This window comes from Chroicocephalus ridibundus, chromosome 2 (genome assembly GCF_963924245.1).
Source record: "Chroicocephalus ridibundus chromosome 2, bChrRid1.1, whole genome shotgun sequence".
Classification (NCBI taxonomy): domain Eukaryota; kingdom Metazoa; phylum Chordata; class Aves; order Charadriiformes; family Laridae; genus Chroicocephalus; species Chroicocephalus ridibundus.
Window position 1 is genome coordinate 122258167 of NC_086285.1, and position 19922 is coordinate 122278088.

The window sequence follows — 19922 nt, forward strand, 5'->3', positions numbered from 1 at the left end:
CCTGGTGACTGTGCCTCTCGTCACTTTCTGTGCTGCCATTGTGCATTTTGTGTCTCCCTCTCCCACTCCCAGCACAGCTGGGTCTGACCTTGTCATAATATCCCTTTTTGAAGAGGTTTATTGCCATTTTTTTCCGTGGAAAAGCAAACTTAAAATACATCCTGTTGCTCCTCAGAAATCTATCAAATATTATGATGATTTCTGAGGATATAATCAAGCAACAACCACGGCACACAGATGCTCTGAGTGATTAGCACATAAGGTAGATGCTACTGTAAAAGCCAGTTCTAAAAGTCATGCTTCTTTGGCCACCACTCCCAGCTAGTCCTGCCTTACCATGCAAGAGATTATTTCAACAAGAAAAAGACTCAGGTGTAAGGAAATTACAAGAAGGCCTCCTCTGGTCCTATGCCACTTTTTAAGCCTCTGACTCTTTCCAGACTTGTCAGGAGAAGCTCAAGCTTCACTAGACTTGAAGTCTTTGCTAGATCACACTGAGGGAACCCAGTGCTGGTAACTGTTACCCTAATAAAAATGGAGTTCTTTAAGAAAATGCCCCTGCTACCTTCTCTGAAAGAAAGGAATGCATAACTGGCTTCTCTCGAGGTCATTTCTGCGTTACAATTAGCTGTTATTTATTTGTTTCATGTCGCTTATACACTTACCGTTTAAAAACTAAAACAAGTTGCCTGTCCCTGTGATGACTGTATTTATTTAGCTAAGTCTTGCATTCTTAAAAACATACAAAAAAATTCCAAGACAAGTACGGGCAAACAATTCAGAACAGCTTGGCTTATCAGGCAGCCACAAAGGCAAGTTCATGAGATGCTGCTTATGTGGCAAGCTTAATTCGTATGATTTACAGAACTATACTTAAGCATCTAGACTCCCTGTAGAGCCAGTCCCAGGACAAATACAAATTCTGCAGGGTGAGCAGAGGTTTTTAAAGTCAGACGATATGAAATGCTGAGTACGTCAATGTGTCTGTCTTGCTTTTCTCTAGCATTTGGCTGAAAGAAGGACCATGCACTAAGCACTGCTCAGATTATAGCAGCTGGAGTCCGCTTCTGAGGCTAGACAGCAGCCTGGGCAGGCCGTATCTACCACTCTTCCTGAGATAATTCATCTTGAGCAGACAAAGACGACCAGGTTGATACATAGACAAAGCAACCACAAGGAAATGCAGATGTTCAAATGAATACCTCCTGCATTATTCATCTTATGGGGTACATCAAAAATAATAAATATATGATTGGGAAAGTGGTCCAGTTTTTAACAGATTTTATACCTATTTAAAGATACAGCTTAATGTGTATGGATGTCTGATGTAAGAACTGCAACAAATAAAAAAGCCCTGGCAATAGCCTCCTTTCTACACAAAGCATGCTATGCATTAGAAAGCTGCTCTGGAAGGGTCTCTTCATTCATTCCTTCACCATATCTTGGTTTTCCTCAGCATAATCCTTACACTATGTCCTCACATTCATGGGTCAGGGCAACCCCAAGCACAAATACAGGCTGGGGGATGAAGGGATTGAGAGCACCTCTGAGAAGAAGAACTTGGGGGTATTGGTGGATGAGAAGCTCAACACAAGCCAACAATGTGCACTCCCAGCCCAGAAAGCCAACCATATCCTGGAGTGCATCAAAACAAGCGTGGCCAGCAGGTTGAGGGAAGGGATTCTGCCCCTCTGCTCTGGTGAAATCCCCACCTGGAGTACTGTGTCCAGCTCTGGAGCCCCCAGCACAAGAAGGACAGGGACCTGTCGGAGCGAGTCCAGAGGAGGACCATGAAGATGGTCAGAGGGCTGGAGCATGTCTCCTATGAAGACAGGCTGAGAGAGCTGGGGTTGTTCAGCCTGGAGAAGAGAAGGCTCCGGGGTGACCTTATAGTGGCCTTCCGGTACCTGAAGGGGGCCTACAGCAAAGGGAGGGACTTTGCAAAGGCATGTAGTGATAGGACGAGGGGCAATGGTTTTAAACTGAAAGAGAGTAGATTTAGATTAGATATTAAGAGGAAATTCTTTACTGTGAGGGTGGTGACACACTGTTACAGGATGTGGATGCCCATCCCTGGGTGTTCAGGACCAGGCTGGATGTGTCTTTGAGCAGCCTCGTCTAGTGGAAGGCATCCCTGGCGATGGCAGGGGGGTTGGAACAAGATGATTTTTAAGTTCCCTTCCAACTCTAACCACTCTATGATTCTATGATTTTCCAAAGGGACACTCAGTACTCAGCAAGAATTAAAATTAAAAGGGAAAACCAAAATGTGTATCATCCACCCGTTGACACTCTGGTGCATACTCAGCAATTCCCTTTCCTTTTCTGTGACAACATAAAGTCTAAAAAACATGTTTTGGCAAACATTGGGAACATTATGTCTGCTAAATAAACCAGGGCCAGGGACTTTTTCCTGACCCTCAGGCCAACTAGCACATAAGGATGAGCCTTTCTGGGCCCCTTCTCCGTACTCTTAATGCTCTAATTATTGGGTTTTTCATTCAGTGTGTCTGGATTAACCTGGGGACTATTTGCAGCAGTGCAGCCCAATCGAGAGGTGCTCTCAGGAGTATAAGAATGCGTTGTACGTATGTGGATGTAGGGAGAGAAATGTAAACATATATTGAAAGTAAATGCACTGGGCCACTACCCCTGAGAAAGTCACAAGTCTAATGGTGCTGTAGCCAAATGTAATAGTAGTGAAGTTTGGGATGAAATACCTAAATGGATGAAACTCTTAAGAAAGGTGACAGAAAAGGAAGCAGGAGTGGTAAGATTATTTCACTGGCTTACTGATCTGACTTTCCAAGATTTTGCAGAAGTTTACACTCAGTAAAGAAGCTACCACAGGAATCGGTGCCATTTTTCTTGGTGTTCTGGTTTCTAAAGATGCTCTGGAGTTGAGTGCAGTTCAATGCTTCAGTTGTGTTTTTTTTATATAATTAAAACAACCACACCAGAACAATCTTGTCTGAAGTGTCAATAGCTTTTATTTAGATCTTATATACTGTCTTTCAGTAATAAAATGAAAGTAATATTAACATATATTGTAAATTTTGCTGAATGTAATTTTTAATAACTAATGTTTACAAGTGGGAAAGCTAATCATCAAATGATAGTTTATTAATGACACTGACTTGATTTTAAAATAGATTTAATAAAACATTTAAGATTAGATTGAATTGTCTTAAAGGAAAATTTTCTGTGCTGGCTCATTGACAAAATTATACTGATATGTCTGTCTAAGGCCAAGGTTTAGCATGCATCTGGGTTCCAATTAACTATAAACTAAGAGCTATGGATGTATTCTGTCACTCCTGAAATAAGAAAAAAACAAACTTTACCTTATATCTCTGATCTCATTTCCATGAATTATTTCATTCAATGGATTACATTAATGTAAAATGAATTCTCAAGTTAGGCTGTAGACTTCAACGGGACAGTAACTTGCTTCTCAGCAGAGCTGTTATTGAGGAAGTGCTTCCTTTTATTCTAGTTTCCATTTTGATCACATGTTTATGAGGCACTGGCTCATAGGACAATTTCCACTCCTTTCCCTAAAGAAGTTCAGCTTGTTAGGAAGGAAGCTGCATTTTACAATGTGCTAAGTAAATTAAGTTTATGACAGTCATACGCTTTATTAGTATTTCAGTGAAAAAAAAAATCATTATTTAATTTTAGAAACTGAAAACATTTATTTTAAATATACAATGACATAAAATATGGTCACTCGTCTTCAATTTGCTCCATTAGTCTGACAGTATCATATACTAGCAGCTCTCAAATCATTAGAAATAAAGACTAAAAATACAAGGCAAATGTAATGCTTGATTTTCACACAGACATAAATTAGGTGTAACTGTAATGAAACTAATGGATTTAAAACAGAGAAAACTATCAAAATCGGGCCCTGAGTCCTTAATAGCCCTTACTGGCTTTTCATTTGTCAGCTGTTCTACCTAACGTATTGCAGGAACAGCGAGATATGACATGTGGATATATGTCTGAGCTAGACTGCAAAACTTTAAAAAGAGGTGAGTAACTTGATTCTTTTACTGATGGAACCTATTTTATAACAATTCTCCTTCCTGGAGGCCTACGAGCACTCATTTGTGGAGAAAAGAATGCAAAAAAAGGAGAACAGGGAATAAACTTTGGCCATGTAAATTCCTTTCTTGAAACATCATGCCTATAGTCAAATAATAATTGCCTAAACAGTACCTGAAGCTCAATTTCCTCTAAGATTATCCTCAAACATTTTAGCTGAGATGTGCAAAATACTACTGTGCGATGAGTATTATAACTTGGAAGTATTTTAAACTTCTGGAGAATCGGCTTCTTCCTAGGTTTGGTACATATCCAGTTATGATTCACATTTTGTACAAACTTGTTCTCCCATATGGTAAATTTTAAAGTTATTCAGAGAAAAGAGTTCCTCAAAAATAAATAATTTAATGTGCTTCTTGAGGGGAAAAAAAAGATAACAGTTGCAAACCACCTTTTGACGCAGATGGAGAATATCTGAAATACATGAAGATAATAGTAAATCAACAAGATAATCAGAAAACTATGCAGAAAAATATAATAATAATAGGGCTATAAATAAAATGTGAACGTCAAATTGGAAAATGCTTATATAGCCTTAGAGGCCAGCAACATTAGTGTTTAGGTTCTCATTTTTCCTCAACACCATAACATACAAACTGCAATGTGGAGTCAAAACAACAGTCCATCTAACCCATCGTTCTGTTTCCAGCAATGGTCATGATGAGATGCTATGTAGGGAAGAGTATAAGGGCAGAATAAACATGTGCAATGCTTCTTCCTAACATTTTCTGATCCCAGAAAAGCCAGATGAGAACAGACTGAAGACAATTTTTGCCAGAATTCCCCGTGTTTCAGCAAGTATTCCTACATCTCAGAAGACTTCCCTGTAATCTCAAGACCATACTTCTGAGTTTCCAAAGTGTCAGATATTGCTCTTGTTGTCCCTGTAGCACACATGGAAACTCATGAAAGGAAGGTTTTGCATTAACCTGGAAACAGCTAGAAGAGCGATATATCCACAAACAACTTTGCAAATTCATTCATAGTCTCTGAAAACAGACGTTAAAGCCTCTCTGTAGGACTGAGCAGCCAGAAAGACAACTTGTACTACTCAAGGCCAAGGAGCGTGGCAAGGAGGAAAGTCACAGAATGGCTCACTCAGGTTTCTCTCCATCATGCCCTCAAGGACATTTGCGTCCAGGACCGCAGCTGCCTCCATCATACAAGAGGGACAGAAAAGGGGAAATGCTGCTTCAGAGGGCATCTGCATACCTGGCACAGTCTTCTTTTGCTCCCAAACGAAGTTGATTTAGCTCCAAAATAATGTGTACTTCTGCCACTAATTTGCTGCAATAAAAATTTGTTTTGATTTTGAAAAGGAAAAAAAAAATCAGTATTCCCTAACAGGAAAGTGCTGTTTAAAGACGCAAGTCTAAATTATTCCAAATCAAATGGCAGCCCAAACAGGCCACTTTTCTGGATGTTGATCTAGGTAAGGCAGAAATCATACTGGTGAAGCCGAAGTGCATGACTTCTCAACCTGAATGGCTACTGGGCAGCAATGTATCTGTCAGGGTGACACTGACGCTGTCAAGCCATTACAGATCGAGCTCCAGAATTATATGCTGTCTGAGGCACTATACAGCAATGAAAAATTCTGACGTTTTATATACAGGAAAATCTCAGCTCTTTGATTATCAATAGATGAAAGATGACAAATGGCTTTTTATCGTTGAGACATGTGGAACTGAGAAAATTAGAGAAACCAAAGAAAAAATATAAATTATTTCAGAAGACTGCATCATCATGTTTTAGCTTGCTAATCTCAAATCCTAATCTGACCTATCTAAACAAATCATTGCCTTCCTCCTCTAAATTTTTCCTATCTTTCAGACTTTACCTGTTAAGAAGAAAGATGTAGGAATTAAAAAGAATGAGAAATAAATGGAAAAGAAAGGTAATAATATAACACCAGCAGTGGTTAGACTCATCATCTGTATAGGTCAAAGGAGTCACTATGACATGTAGAGAATTATTACAGTGAGCTAAGTAAGATATTAAGATATAAGAAAGACCAGAATACAGGTGGAAATCTTTGCTGCGTAATTATATATATGCATTCTAAAAGGAGTGGTAATTAGATTATCAATGAATATATCATTGATACTGAGAACATAATGCCCAATGCCCTCCCAGATAGTTATCAGAGAGACAAGAAATGATGCTAACAGGAAAGGCTTGTGTACTCAAAACCTTGTCTTTTTTTCCAGTCTAATAAAAGATAGTGCCTTGCCTTATAAAATCTGCCTTGCTTACATTCTTAGGCCATGAAGATTATAACAAAACTGTCACCACAACACTTACTTTTAAAATACAGACACCATTTTAGCCCTCAGAATAAAAGTTGCGCTACAAGACAATGTAGTGAGAGTATGTATATTGACTCACATTGTTCTCCCTTCACCCTGAGGAACACAGACCTGTGTTTAAGGGAGTCAGCCAAACTTTATCATTGACTTCAACAGGACCAGTTTTAAGAATGTTTTTTGTTTTGAAAGACTTTTTAGTCCCTAAAGGTTAATTGGAGTGAAGCATAGCATTAAAAATCTCCTTGTTTGGTGTACTCCTTAATTTTCTTATTTTAGAAATTGTAATAAAACTAGAACTCATAGCTTTGAAAAATCTGTGCCAAATGAAAAGGAGGATTTTCTGGAGTTATTATAGATAATTAAAACGCTCCAGTAAAATTCCACGATAGCTGTGACGAGCTGGCATACTAAAGCAACTCAGTGAAATTGCTGTGACCCATCAGAGTTTGGAGGAGAGTTAAGTGTAAGAAAGAAACTGCTCTTCCTGAGTCTTTAACTCTCAGTTTATTGCTCCAGTGCCAGTAGAAGCACCAAAACTGATGCTGAGTCAAGTGATGATACAGATTTCAAACCCTCGTAGCAACGCTGAATATTATAGGAATGAGAAATACAGCACTATTAAAAGAGAATGCTTCGGTTCTCATTTTCTTCAAAATTATTCTTGAGAACCAAGTAGCTCTCTAAGCCGTAATCCTTTCCACCCCACTCTCCTCTCACAAAGAAGAGAAAAATTTACCAAAAAGATTTCCTTGTACAAAGCTCCTCAGTCCCCTGAATTAGCTGATAGTAGCTTCTTTTCCTTTGTCTCAAACACAGATTTCTGCTCTGCTACCACATACCTGCTCAGTTACCACAGTGCTCGGGCTCAGAGAAATATCCCATTCATTTCGGAAAAAATACTTCTTATCAGAACGCTTGCAAATGAAGGCCTAAATTTGATCCCTCACTCCTCAGCCTGGAGTATCATAAGAATGTATTTATAACAGCCTGTGAGCACAGAGACTGTAACAGGATTTACTTGGAACATCACTCGAAGGAGGAGTGGTTCTTCTCTCTAGGTTAAGAATATCTCCAATGCCAGGTTTAAGAAAGGGATAAATATGGGTTATACTTTCTAGAGAAACCATATACACTCTATTTAGATAGATTCAAAAGAGTAAGGGGAGATGGACAGTAACGTTGTGGCTTGCACTAAACTGGTATTGTAATATTTTTTATTTGCTTTCTGCTTATGTCCTTAATTGGTTGCTTCTGTACCACTAGCAGCAGCCCTCCAGAGTACGCAGTCAGATGACAGCCATGTTATGTCGATCCTGTGACAGATGTTTACTGATTTGTCCTCAGGAAGGATTTGGTTTCCAGATCTGTCTTCCCAGGCATAGGCAAAAGACGTGACATGAGAGGTTTTTATGTTACTCCTAACTTTGTCCTCACATGCTTCAAGTAGCCATTTATTTCAAAAAAGAAATGTTTACATCCAAGTTGTAGTACGTTAGCAGAAAAAACCAAACCACTGAAGTTTCAAAAATGAAGCCAGTATCCTGGTAAGAAAGAACAGGTGGCTGGGGAAAAGGCTGGAGAAACAGCAAGCTGAGACATCGCATCTGAAACCTGCATGTTTTTAAAAGATGCATTTGGAGAAGATAATGACTGGATTTGAAGCAGCTGCTCACAGTAAAATAACGTAAAGCATTTAATACCTCAAATGCAACTTTGGAATATTACAGTGCCTGTTGCAAGAAGTTTCTTGTAAGGACTTTTCCGTGGGAAATGCTTGGTTGAGTCAATCAAAATACAGGATAACTATTACACTTTTTATAATTTTGCACATGACAGTCAGGATTTCATTCCGGTAGGTCATTTGATTCTCTGCAGGTGGCTCTGTTGGTTTCTGGAATAGTATACTGTGAATTACATGTTACACAAATGAAAGGCAGTTTTAATTCTGGATAACACTGTATTTGATTCTACAAACATCTTTAGGCCTAATGCAAAGATTCCTTTGAATAATTTATCCAGCTAAGTGTCTGTGGTCCCAAACTCCTAATTTAAAAATGTTGATAAATGAAGTATCTCTTTAGCTAATAAATGAAGTATCTCTTTAGTTATCCTTTGTCAGCAACATTCATTTTAATGGAAAGTGAGTTTACAGGGTTACATGATTGAACTACTGAGCCAAGTCAGTGTTGGCAAATGATGGGCTAAATTATTGATGTTACACACTAATGAATTCTGATGAGAAATAAAATACAGACATTACATTTCAAGTGGTTCATAATTATTTTTGTACTTTAAAAGCAATTTTATTCTTTTTCCAAATCATACTGGTTCTGTAAAACAAAAACATAGTTAGTGATTATAACTAAAATTATTGAGTTTGAGGCAAAAATGCTCCTGTAAGTTTTCTTATGCAAGTATAATGCTATTCACACTAGGATTCTGATTTCTTCTTATACTTCTGGGAGAGGATAATTAAATTAAATGTCTAAATTTTTAAACTGCTGTCTTTAAATAAAATAATCTACTTTGCAACCGTGGTTAAGAGTTCAGTAGATGAGTTTATAATCTATGATATATCAGCATGTTTACTAGAGATGTTCTGAACTACTATAATTAATTCAGGTGATGACAAAAACAGAAGAGCTGCCAAAAAGGAGCTTTCAACATGTAAACAGTTCATCATTAAACCTGTGTTTTGATATATGTTTAAAATGGGTAGAAGGAGGTTACTAAACTTCAGGTAGCCCAAAGTGATGTTGCAAGGTTGAATCATTAATTAAAAATGTCATTTCTCTGATTCTTTACTGACTGTACTGGATAAAGAAATCTAATTCCTTAGTTTTTACTTATAAAACCAGAGCTAAGCATTTGCTCATTTGGCAAGAGTGTAACTTCATAAATCCTATCCTTAATCTTGTCTTCCTATATAACTTTTCTTAATTATACACTGAAGCCTTCTGTCAATTGTTGGAAAAGCAAATCTACGAAGAGTCATTTCCTTTTCTTTTTGACATATAACAACTGAATAACCATCTTACTTGTCAGCTCATTGCTGAATTCTCTTGTCATTCAAGACTACCACTGACCTGTTGAAGGAGTAAGTACATACAAAACTGTTCAGGTTTTACTTATAAAGAGAATAGTGTGATCCAAATGATATTTGGCCAAGGTCTCAAGAGAGAGATTCGTAAGCCACAAAATCATCACCATAAACTCAGTGTTACTTATAATTGGCCTTGAACTTGAACACAGTAGCCAAATATGTATAGTTATTTTACTGTAAAGTCTCCAAAACACAGCATTTTCTTTATCTTCCTACTATCTACTAGAGCTTTTAGGCGAGAGCTAAATTTCTGAACGACTTGCTTCATATCACACTTACTTCATGTAGTGAAACTTTCAAGTGAAGCCATAGAGGAATTAGCCAGTAAAGGCCACTATAGGTGTTCCTATGCATGCCAGGAAAACATTTGCGGTTATATCAGCCTTTGGGCATGACGTTTTGAAAAATAAAGAGTTTATGTGAAGCATAAGAAGCTTGGTGTGCTACGGCATAAGTGGCAGAAAAACCTAAATGCAACTGAGTAGTGCCAAATGAGATGTACACTTCACTTTGAAAATGGTAAAGGAAATCATGTCAGAATAAAGACATCAGAGTTTTGCCATGTGATAAGCAAAATCGCAGACCATGAAAATGAGGCAAAGAATGAAGCAGGTTCTAATTTCTGCTATGAATTGGGCTTATTTTGAGATTACTTTGCACTCTCGCACTAGAAAGGTCCCTCTCATCATGCAGCAATAAAATAAATGGTCACGACCCTTTTGTGTGTCTATTCCATGGCAGCTGTATGTGTCACTACACCTACATGATAAGTAAATTCAAAGATTTTGGTGAATGCTTGTCAGAGTCATCAACTCAATTTAGAAAAATCTAGACAAAAATAATCACTTTAAGGATTGAAATAAAACGTGAGATCATATTTTGAAGAAATCCAGATGTTGTTATCCAAAATTCATAATCATATGAGAGGAAAGCCATATATTTTTAGAACCTATATACTGGGTACTGATTTCCATGTTTCTTTAGAACCTGATTAGCTAACTAACAAATTTTTCAACTCAGAAGCATTACCCCCATGAGCAGGAGAAAAAATAGCTAGTCTCAATTTCCCTTTAACTGCACAAAACAAATGTTTTATAAATGAATAATGCAACCATCAAAATTTCACTTTGATATTTTAAATGGTTACTACGAATCAATGTGATTACATACAAAAGCTTAGAACTAATTAAAAGGTGTGTAGCCATGTTCCCCTTAAGAAAAGTTATCTGTCATCCAACCCCATATGTCTCCAAGACAAGGCAGAAACAGCAAGACTGCTAAAGCAAAATCAGCAGGCAAAAAAGACACAACTGAGTGTAATCAGCATAAATGGTGATAACTCAACCCATAACAGAGAAAAATAAAAGAGAAGGCATACAGATTTTGAAGAGCGTCAGCCCTGAGGGACACCATAACACACCTGTGTTAATAAGTTAGAGAACAAAAGATGTAGTTAAATCGACTGCCATCTGACAGCTAAAAAAGCAAGTTAAGAATGAGTGGTTTTCAGAAAGCAAAAGGGCAAACCCTGCTTTTAACCACGCAGGATTATGGTTGGTGCTGGCCTTAGTGGAACTGCACTGGCTCTTTCCTGCAAGAAGGTAGAACAGGGTGCCATGAAAACCACAGATTTTGCACAGTCAGTAAAACGTTTCCTCTGGTAAGATGCAGTATCCGCTGAGATGCCCGCAGTAGATTCAGCAAAGTTTCTAAACCTTAGTTAAGAACTGTCCTTTCTCTGGTGATCTCTGCAAAATAGCCCAAATAAAGACAATACAGAATAGACCAAAACTCTTTTCTAGTGTAAACTGGTGTAGTTCAGTACAGTGGAATTATTTGAAACTACAACAGCTTTGCCAAAATTTTTTAAAGGTTTCAGGATAATCAAGCAACTTCAGTATAACTGTGGAAAACGTAAATATAGTAACAGCATTCTGCAGCCAAAGCAACAGTCTGTGGGCTGATGTATCACTCCTTTGTGCCTTACGTGGCAATCTCCACCTAATGAAAACGAGTGAAACTGCTACCAAATAAGAAGTTTCCAAACTCTGAATTCTGATGATCTTTTTTTCTATCACTTTGCACTGGTGTGAATGGCTATCAAAGGTACAGATCTATTAAAAATTAAGCCAATAATCTTGCATTTATTAAAAAGGTACCTTTGTCATGCCATCATCAGAAAAAGTATATATGAAATGCTTTAAAGTTACAATGAGAGTAGCAATGATGCTAATTTTTTTTGTTAGCACTTTGTCCCCCAGAATAATTCTGGCATAACTATAGTCAAGATAAATCATCTAAAAAGGATGGACTAAATTGAAGACTGTCAGAATTAAAGCACAGCCACAGTCCTAAATAAAACTACACCTGCCATCATATATCATTTTTGCAATTAGATAGCTAATTGAACTTACTCAAGAGCCAAGTTATTGAAACTCCAAAACATTATTGGGAAAACAAAAGTCATTAACAAAACAAATACCTTGCCTGCACACTTTTGGGAGAAAAGGTTTTTACATTTTTATCAGATTGTTCTAAATTAAAGAGATTACTTTCATTGTTTTCTGACAGATTAAAAACATATTTAGTAATTGCAGAATTTTTGAAGACTGAAATCCTCCAGCAGACTATAGAATATGGACTTCACCAACTGTGATGGTGAAATTTTCCCCACGTTGTGCTGTCACTTTTCTTCAAACAGAAGACATCTCCACGCGGCTTTTATTTGAAGAAAAGCTGTCACTGACTTCAGCAATAGGATCCACATAGGATGTCATCTGATTATTAAGATAATTAAATTTATGGGAAGAGTCAGTGTAATCTATGATGGAACTCATAGAACTTTCTTTGACTACCATGATAAAAACAAATTCTCTTTTCAGAGTCATTAAGCCTGTGTGTAAACTGCCCGGAATGAAAGAAGAGCAGAGCAGTGCTCATGCACTTCTAATGCACCTCTGGTGCACTTCACGCACTGCAATTCTAATCTCTCAAATTCTGGCACTGGTTGTAATCAGACAGCAGTAAGGGATATTTTAAAACTTGAAACAGGTTAGGAAAAAGGTAGAGCATAAGAAGATGAAATATTCTTGCCCAAGAAATAGTCCTGCACTTTGCTCTATAAAACATTAAATAGATGAAGAGCCAAAATTGAAAGTAGAAATCATTTCAGTCATTGATCTCTGCTCTAGCAGTTGATTTGATTGCCAACCTATTTATTCTTTCTTATTACCACGGAAGAATCCCTTACCCCTTTTTTTAACATCACAATTGAAATGTTCAATTTTAAAATTCCATTTTCTGTCAGAAGTATATTCACAAAACATATGGACACTAAGTAATCAGTTGATCATTCCTATTTCCAAGGCAAATATTAAATGTTGAAAAAGCAAAATGGTTACAAGGATCATGACAAAAAACAGGGAATACATATTTAAGAGTTTGATTGAAACAAAAGGAGCTAAATATAAATTAAAATGGCATTTTTTTAAAAAAAAACCTATTAATATCACCATGCACAATATAGACCAATGACCCCTAGCAAAAAAAAAACGGGAAAAGCTAGTATTTACTGGTGGTTGACTCCCGTAATTCTGCCTTCATAGTCCACACTCATATTGTTGGTGCTTTGGATAATTTTAACATATTTCGATAATATTAACAAGTCTTCAGTGACATAACCATGTTGTGAACTTAGAAAGCATATACTCATTTCTGCTACATATTGAAGAATGGGGTTTGGTCTTCTTTCTCAGAACAGAGGCTCAAAAGCAGGTGCAGCCAGAAGGCACTGTGTTCTGGTAATGATTCCCTGGTAAAGTGCACTGCTGCTGGGTTGGGCCGGGCAGAGCAAAAACCTGTACAGCCGGTGCTGAGGCTGGACAGAAAGCCAAGGAGGGAAACGAGGGACCCTCTGCCTTTGCTACCCTGAGCATAATGGCAGCAAAGCAGAGCTTCTGGCCCTAGGACATTTAAGTGCTGCTGGCATGTGGCAGCCTCTGGGGGTACCACGATGCTTCTGGGGACAGCAGCATCCCCAAAGGGGACGGGTACATTAGCCACGGGCTCCAGGGGACACACTGCCTGCGTTGCACGGTGGACGACCAACGGGAAATCTCTGGCATCGGTACCACGTTTGGTGCTGACGGAAATTGGGACTGGTACACTGCATGTAATTCTTTCTGAAATGAATTTGTGAGACCAGGCAGCAAAGGAGATTGCCATCGTTGTAAAGCTCTCTTAATTTAGAACTTTTAGGGAGATTTAATTGCAAGCATCTTTTTTTTTTTTTTTTTTTTTTTAAATTATCATTAACAAAAGCACTTTGCTATTAACTGGGATCCCTCTGAAGGTTTTGCTTTTTTTCAGTGTTTATTAAAAGTGATGACTAACTCCACCAATACCTGTTACTGGAAACATCCTCCTCACTAGTGGCTTTATCAATGTCACCCTCCTGTTGTAGGCACAGTTCTTCCTTCTCAATCACAAAGTCTTACAGGCACTATGGTCCATCTGCACCACTAGAAGCGACTGGAAGGCAAGTCTAGATTTTTAAAAATAGGCTTAATAGCATAGACTTGTAATGATGAAACACTGATCAAATCTGTCTTCCAGTCTGAGGCAGCTCTTGATTTTCACATCATAATTCTTCCCAAACCCTGCCGCTGTGTATAACTGGAGAGTGTTGCTCGTTAAAAAGTACCTGGTGAAAAAGGCAAAACACCCTCCATTACCTACTTTTAAGTCTCTCTTGGATCTCACCCAGGTCATGGCTCCTTTAAAATATTAGAAAACACTTAGGCAGCCAATGTACTGTATCTACTGACTCTTCTAATTCACTCTTCCTCTGTGATTCACGTGCTCCTGTTTGCTCTCATCAAGGTAGGTGCTGGGACACAAGCTCTTGTGAGTGGCAATCACCGTTTGGCTGCACACTTTGCGCAGAAGCACTGCTCAGCGCAGCGGGGTCTCATCCGCAGACTTGAATGCAAGATGGATGCTAGGAACAATGAACTTGGGGAATTTCTTGCCGAAAGAAAAGGAAGTGAGAGGAACTGCTGCCAGCTTTTATTTTGGAAGTGTGTGCCACTATGCTGAATGTCACCGATAGGAGAACTTAATTGACAGAAGGATAGATTGATCTGAGAATACCGCAGATCCATATATAACACTGGTCCATGTATAAATAAACCACAGAATCATAGAATTGCCTGGGTTGGAAGGGACCTTTCAGATCATCTAGTCCAACCATCAGCATAACCCTGACAAAAACCATCACTAAACCATATCTCTAAGCACTATGTCAACCCATCTTTTAAATACCTCCAGGGATGGTGCCTCAACCACTTCCCTGGGCAGCCTGTTCCAATCACTGCCAAGACCTCTAAAATATAAAAATATTATGTTGCTGAAAGGAAATACTCTTCTATACAGCTTGGTAATTGCTCTTAGCTGAACTAGTCTCCATTTTAATTTTATGTATTTTCCCTGCTCACTATTTTAATATTATCAGTCAATCTTCATAAAAACATAGCAAGAATATTAGAAAATCAGAAAAGCATTAGAGTATCAGAAAAGGATGTCATGGATAGCGAAAGCAGATAAGGAACAGAACGTTGTCCAGACTTTGAACAAAATATTGTCTTCGGTAGGTCTGAGCTACTTGGATTTGAACACCAAAAGATGTTGCTGGCACTTCTATATCTAAAAGCTTAGTTTAAGCCCATTTCTAGGTAGTTGAGTTATTCAGGGTGGCAAGATTGACAGTCACAGCTTCTCAGCATGAACAGCATACATGGAAAAAATTTATGCTAAGATGAAGGATTTCTGCAAAACTCACTCATCGTAACATGGACTAGTTACTGATTTAAGAGTCCAATTGTATATGAGGTTCACAGTACAGCTATTAAAACACTGCGTAACATTAGATTAATGTAAAGATTCATGTGTGAGGCAACCAACTGCCACCTGTGGCTTCCATGTCACTGCTATTGTTATTCATGAGGTTTAGGCTGCACATTGATCACCTCTCTTGAACACAGGAGAGACCAGAAATCACCCCAGCTATCCCCCCTGCAAAAAATCAAAAAAGAGCTTTTCCAATTTTTCAACAGCTAAATGAAAATTTTGAATGAAAACAAGTGTAGTGCCCGCCTTACCTGTTTTCAATGGCACGCAGTTCAGTGCAATATTTAACAAATATAACACTCCCCAAAATCCATAACATTAAGAGTATTACAAATAATTAATAAAGTATAAAATCTGATCAGATTTTTATTTAAATTATTTTTTCTTGACTTTCTGCTTTTAATATGACTAGGATTTTCTGAATCTTTTCTAGAAGTAGAACATATATAGAAATTTGGAATTTTAAAATAAAAATCCTCTTAGTGAGATACGGAAATCAGATCACGATGCTGATGCATTTTAGTGGAATTATACAACTTATTCAAGTGAGCTTTTACTTTAATGCAGCAGATATTAACTGTGAAGTGCAATTACATAATATTAAAATGTAATAAAATTGTTTCCGCAACCATACAACAAAGCCTGACTGTTAAAAATTAGAAAACAAGTTTTATAAGAATATGGTGCACTAAAGCTACATCAGCAACATAACTTCTTTTGCAAGCAGTAAGTCTGGAGAAATTTTCTACTTAAGTCTTTTAAAAACCCTTCAAAAACGCCATCTGGTTATGGCCATTAACTATGGGAAGAGATTGAAAGGAGTGGCTTTACAGAAATATGAATAAGATACCATGGCACAAGACAAAAAGAACATTCCAATTACATTATATAGTAGTTATTTTCCCTGGTAAATATATATATATCCAGGGATCGAGTTATAAAATGAAAAACCATACGTTGTTGGAAAACATTTTTAAATTTTATAACCCCCCAATGTTGCTTTTTTACAAAAGAGGGAAAGTCATCATATAACTGAGTTAGGAAGGTGTAATACTTCTAAAAAATAGTCTCCTGCTAAAGAAATTAAATACAAAGCCAGTGCAAATGACAATATTGTTTACCACGGAAATAATATTTGCACAAAGCAGGACACAGTCACATTTTCTAAAACAACAGAGCAGCAGTACTAATGCCGCTCTGTGTTTCAAATATTTATATCCAATGTATTTGTAATAATCTTTTCAAAGGTTTGTGAGAAATAAATCTAATCTCCCCCCTTTTTTTCAAACTACGCATGGTATATGTGCTAACTTACTGAATTCATCCTTCATGCAATTCCAGTTTATTAAAGAGGTTAAAAATTTATAAAACTCTGATGGGATATGGTTTTAATGCTTCATCACACTACCCATCATTTGCTTTTCAATCTAGATCAGAATGATCTTTCCGACTTCCCTGCAATCACCTACCTGCACAGCTAATATTTTCTGAGCGTTCTCCTGAGAGGCTGCCTGGATCCTCGCCAGCCCAGCCTGGATGGAGAGGCCGCGCCGCCTCCACCTCCCCGCCAGCGCCCCGCGCAGCCGCCTCTGCAGCGCCCAAAGCTGGGACCGGCACCGACACCCACGGGAACCAGGCAGGGGGGAATACGGGGAAGAGGCAAGAAGGAAGGGAAGGGGGGGAAGAAAAGGGGAGGGGGGGGAGAAAAAAAAAAGGCAAAAAAAAATTAAATTCCCAAGTCAGAGCAGGAGAGGAAATTAATGGCAGCGTTCAAGAAGAATGATGGAGGGAAATATAGAAAGCAGTCAATAGCCCATTCTGCGCTGTACGGACCTGACAGGAATTTCACAGTCTCTTGGTTTTTCAGCCCACTCATGTGCATTCATCAGAAACCAGTCACATCTGGCTGCCAGGATGGGGGGTTAATTTTCTCTAAATGCCTCAGCAGTTTTGTTCTAGCTGAGGCAAACTCTGTGACTGCAAAGCTGATGAGTAAAATATTTCTACTTCACCCAGTTTAACTCAAAACCGATAGCCTCGGGACATATTGAACCTTTCTTAAAAAAATAATCTTTTGAAGCTTTTTGAATGGCACATCAGGTCAGGCCAAAGTTTAAAATGCAAGTTTAAGACTTTGATGGACACAAGGGCTTTTTTTTTTCCCTGTGTAAAGCTTATCATAGCTCGGCAATGTGTGCTTTAGTGCATGACAAAACTAAAGAGAATTAACTTAGCCATCAACTGCTCAGGGAGAACAATAACAGGAAAGAAATTTCCAGATAGAAGTTCCTATTAATCCACCTAGCTATAACCATGTGACATGAAAGCATCTAACAGCACTAAATTCCACTGAATGCGGCGGCTGAGAGTGACACTACTTAAAAAAAGGATTTTATATAGACGTATAGAAAAGGTAACACTTATCCTCCGAACTGCATTCAGTGCAAAGAATCCTAACTGAAATTATTCAAAGCGGGAGTGCTTACCTCATAGGCTTTTGGTATTTGCTAACAGTAATTATTGTTACAATCTACAGCTAAAACTGTTTTTTCAGTTTTTCCATAATCTGCAGCTATTTGGATCTCATACACCCGGTGTGACAGGTCTCAGTCTAAAAGACAAATGTTTTAATGACATCTGAAAACCTACCAACACAGAATACTTCTGAAAATGACTGTGGGTTTTGGTAAATTCTGCAAACATTGCTGCATACTCTAGACTAGGTGCAATTTAGAAAATGGAAATTTAAACCACCTAAATTATTGCTTAGTGGCAATACATGGGTTTGTGTTTCATCAAGTTAATTATTTCAATAAATTCCATAGCTATTGTTAGCATGAGGCCTTCAAGAGTATGCCTGTCAACCAGATTAACACAATGGATTGTACCATTCCTTTGGAAATATTACATTTCATTAAGGTCAATGCCACAGGTCAATAATTGGATCAGTTATAAAGAAGCTTTTACATGATAAGATATGACTGCTCTTTAGGAGCAAGCGCGGTGTACCAGGTGAAAAATACACTTTTTCAAAAGAGTGTAGATTATAGTAATATCAAGTGAGCTATTACAGCCTAGAGAGTAATTAATGCACATTTTCAAAATTAATGGCCTGATTTTCAGAGATACTGAGTTTCCACAAGTCCCATTAGATTCTATGGAAACTGTGAGTACTTTACATCTTTGTAAATGAGGCTGCAAAATATTAAAACAGATCTTTGTACACAATTTTTTTGAGTCCTGCCAGTGTATATTAAAAATAGCATGAGGGAAGGTAGACACACTCAATGGGAAAATATAAAAATATCAATCTGAATCACAGCCAAAACCTGAACCCAAACAGGAATATGTTTTCCAGTTTGAAGAACCTTTGCTAAGTACCACTGCTCCTTTCCTCCTGTTTTAAGAAGACTTTTTTCCTGAAATCTATTTCTTTCTGCGAGTCTGCTGTTAATTCAACTATTTTCAAATCTCATGTTGTTTGATAACATTCCAGAGTCTGAAAAAGAATGACGGTGAGAGAGGAGAAAACATAACAACTTATGACATTTTAATAACCTACTTAAGCCTTAAAAAAAGAAATTAAGTGGAAAACTATTTTTGGATTAACAAAATTCTCATTTTTGTAAACAGATAAAATAATTGCAAGATATGCTGTCATGATGAGGAAAATGGTGGCTGGGAGAGCACGTGAAAGGATTCATCGGTGAAGGGTGAAAGGGATCAGTGGCTATCCCGTTCAACGCTTATCCAGGTTTTTTTCTTGAGAGAATCAAAAGACATTCAAAAATTCTGAGGTTTGGCTATTTGAAAATTGCTATAATATTTATTGAGAAACCAACAGTTTATAATGACCAGTGTCCAATATGACCTTCACTAATGTTTCTCGTTTCAAAGAACTGAATAAACACTTGCAAATTACAGGTCCTTGATAGCTGTTGTTCCTATTGTATGTATCCCTGCATCTAATGCATCTCATATTTTGAATACATTTTATTGTGCCTAGCATAATGGAGCCTAAACCAAATATTTATTAATTTTACAATATTAATTGCAACATAAATAACATTTATGCACACAATCAGAAATACATGTCTGCGAGAAAGTAACAGCTTGATGAAAGAATGTTACCTGCAAGCATAGAATAAACTGACGGACCCACTAACCGAGGAGGGGCTGTGCAATCTCCTGAGTCGACTGCAGACCCTTGCAGGGAACAATTTAAAACAGAAAAACCGCAAGTAACCTAGTGAAAGAGCACTTCTAGCCCAAAAGCAGCCCGTAGATTTCATAGGTTAGCCTCTATCGCTACAGGCACCGATACTTTTCCCTTAGATCCTCTTCTCAGTCATATAATAGGCATATAGTTATTTGCTTTTCCTTATCTTTTAAATTTTGATCACATGTAGAGACTTAAGAAAACACGGCATGCATGAGCTGCATACATTACATTACTGCTAACTCCTTATTTTTTCTTTTTTTTTTTCCAGTATTTG

General features: G+C 37.7%; 1 protein-coding gene across 1 annotated transcript in view; it reads right to left on the reverse strand.

Annotated features, from left to right (window-relative positions):
- CCDC178 (coiled-coil domain containing 178) overlaps positions 1–19922 on the reverse strand; it is a 182156-nt gene that overhangs the window by 1252 nt on the left and 160982 nt on the right. Inside the window, exon 20 of the mRNA XM_063323996.1 lies at positions 16896–17030. Coding sequence (XP_063180066.1) covers positions 16896–17030 — 135 coding nt within the window. The remainder of the gene's footprint in view (positions 1–16895; positions 17031–19922) is intronic.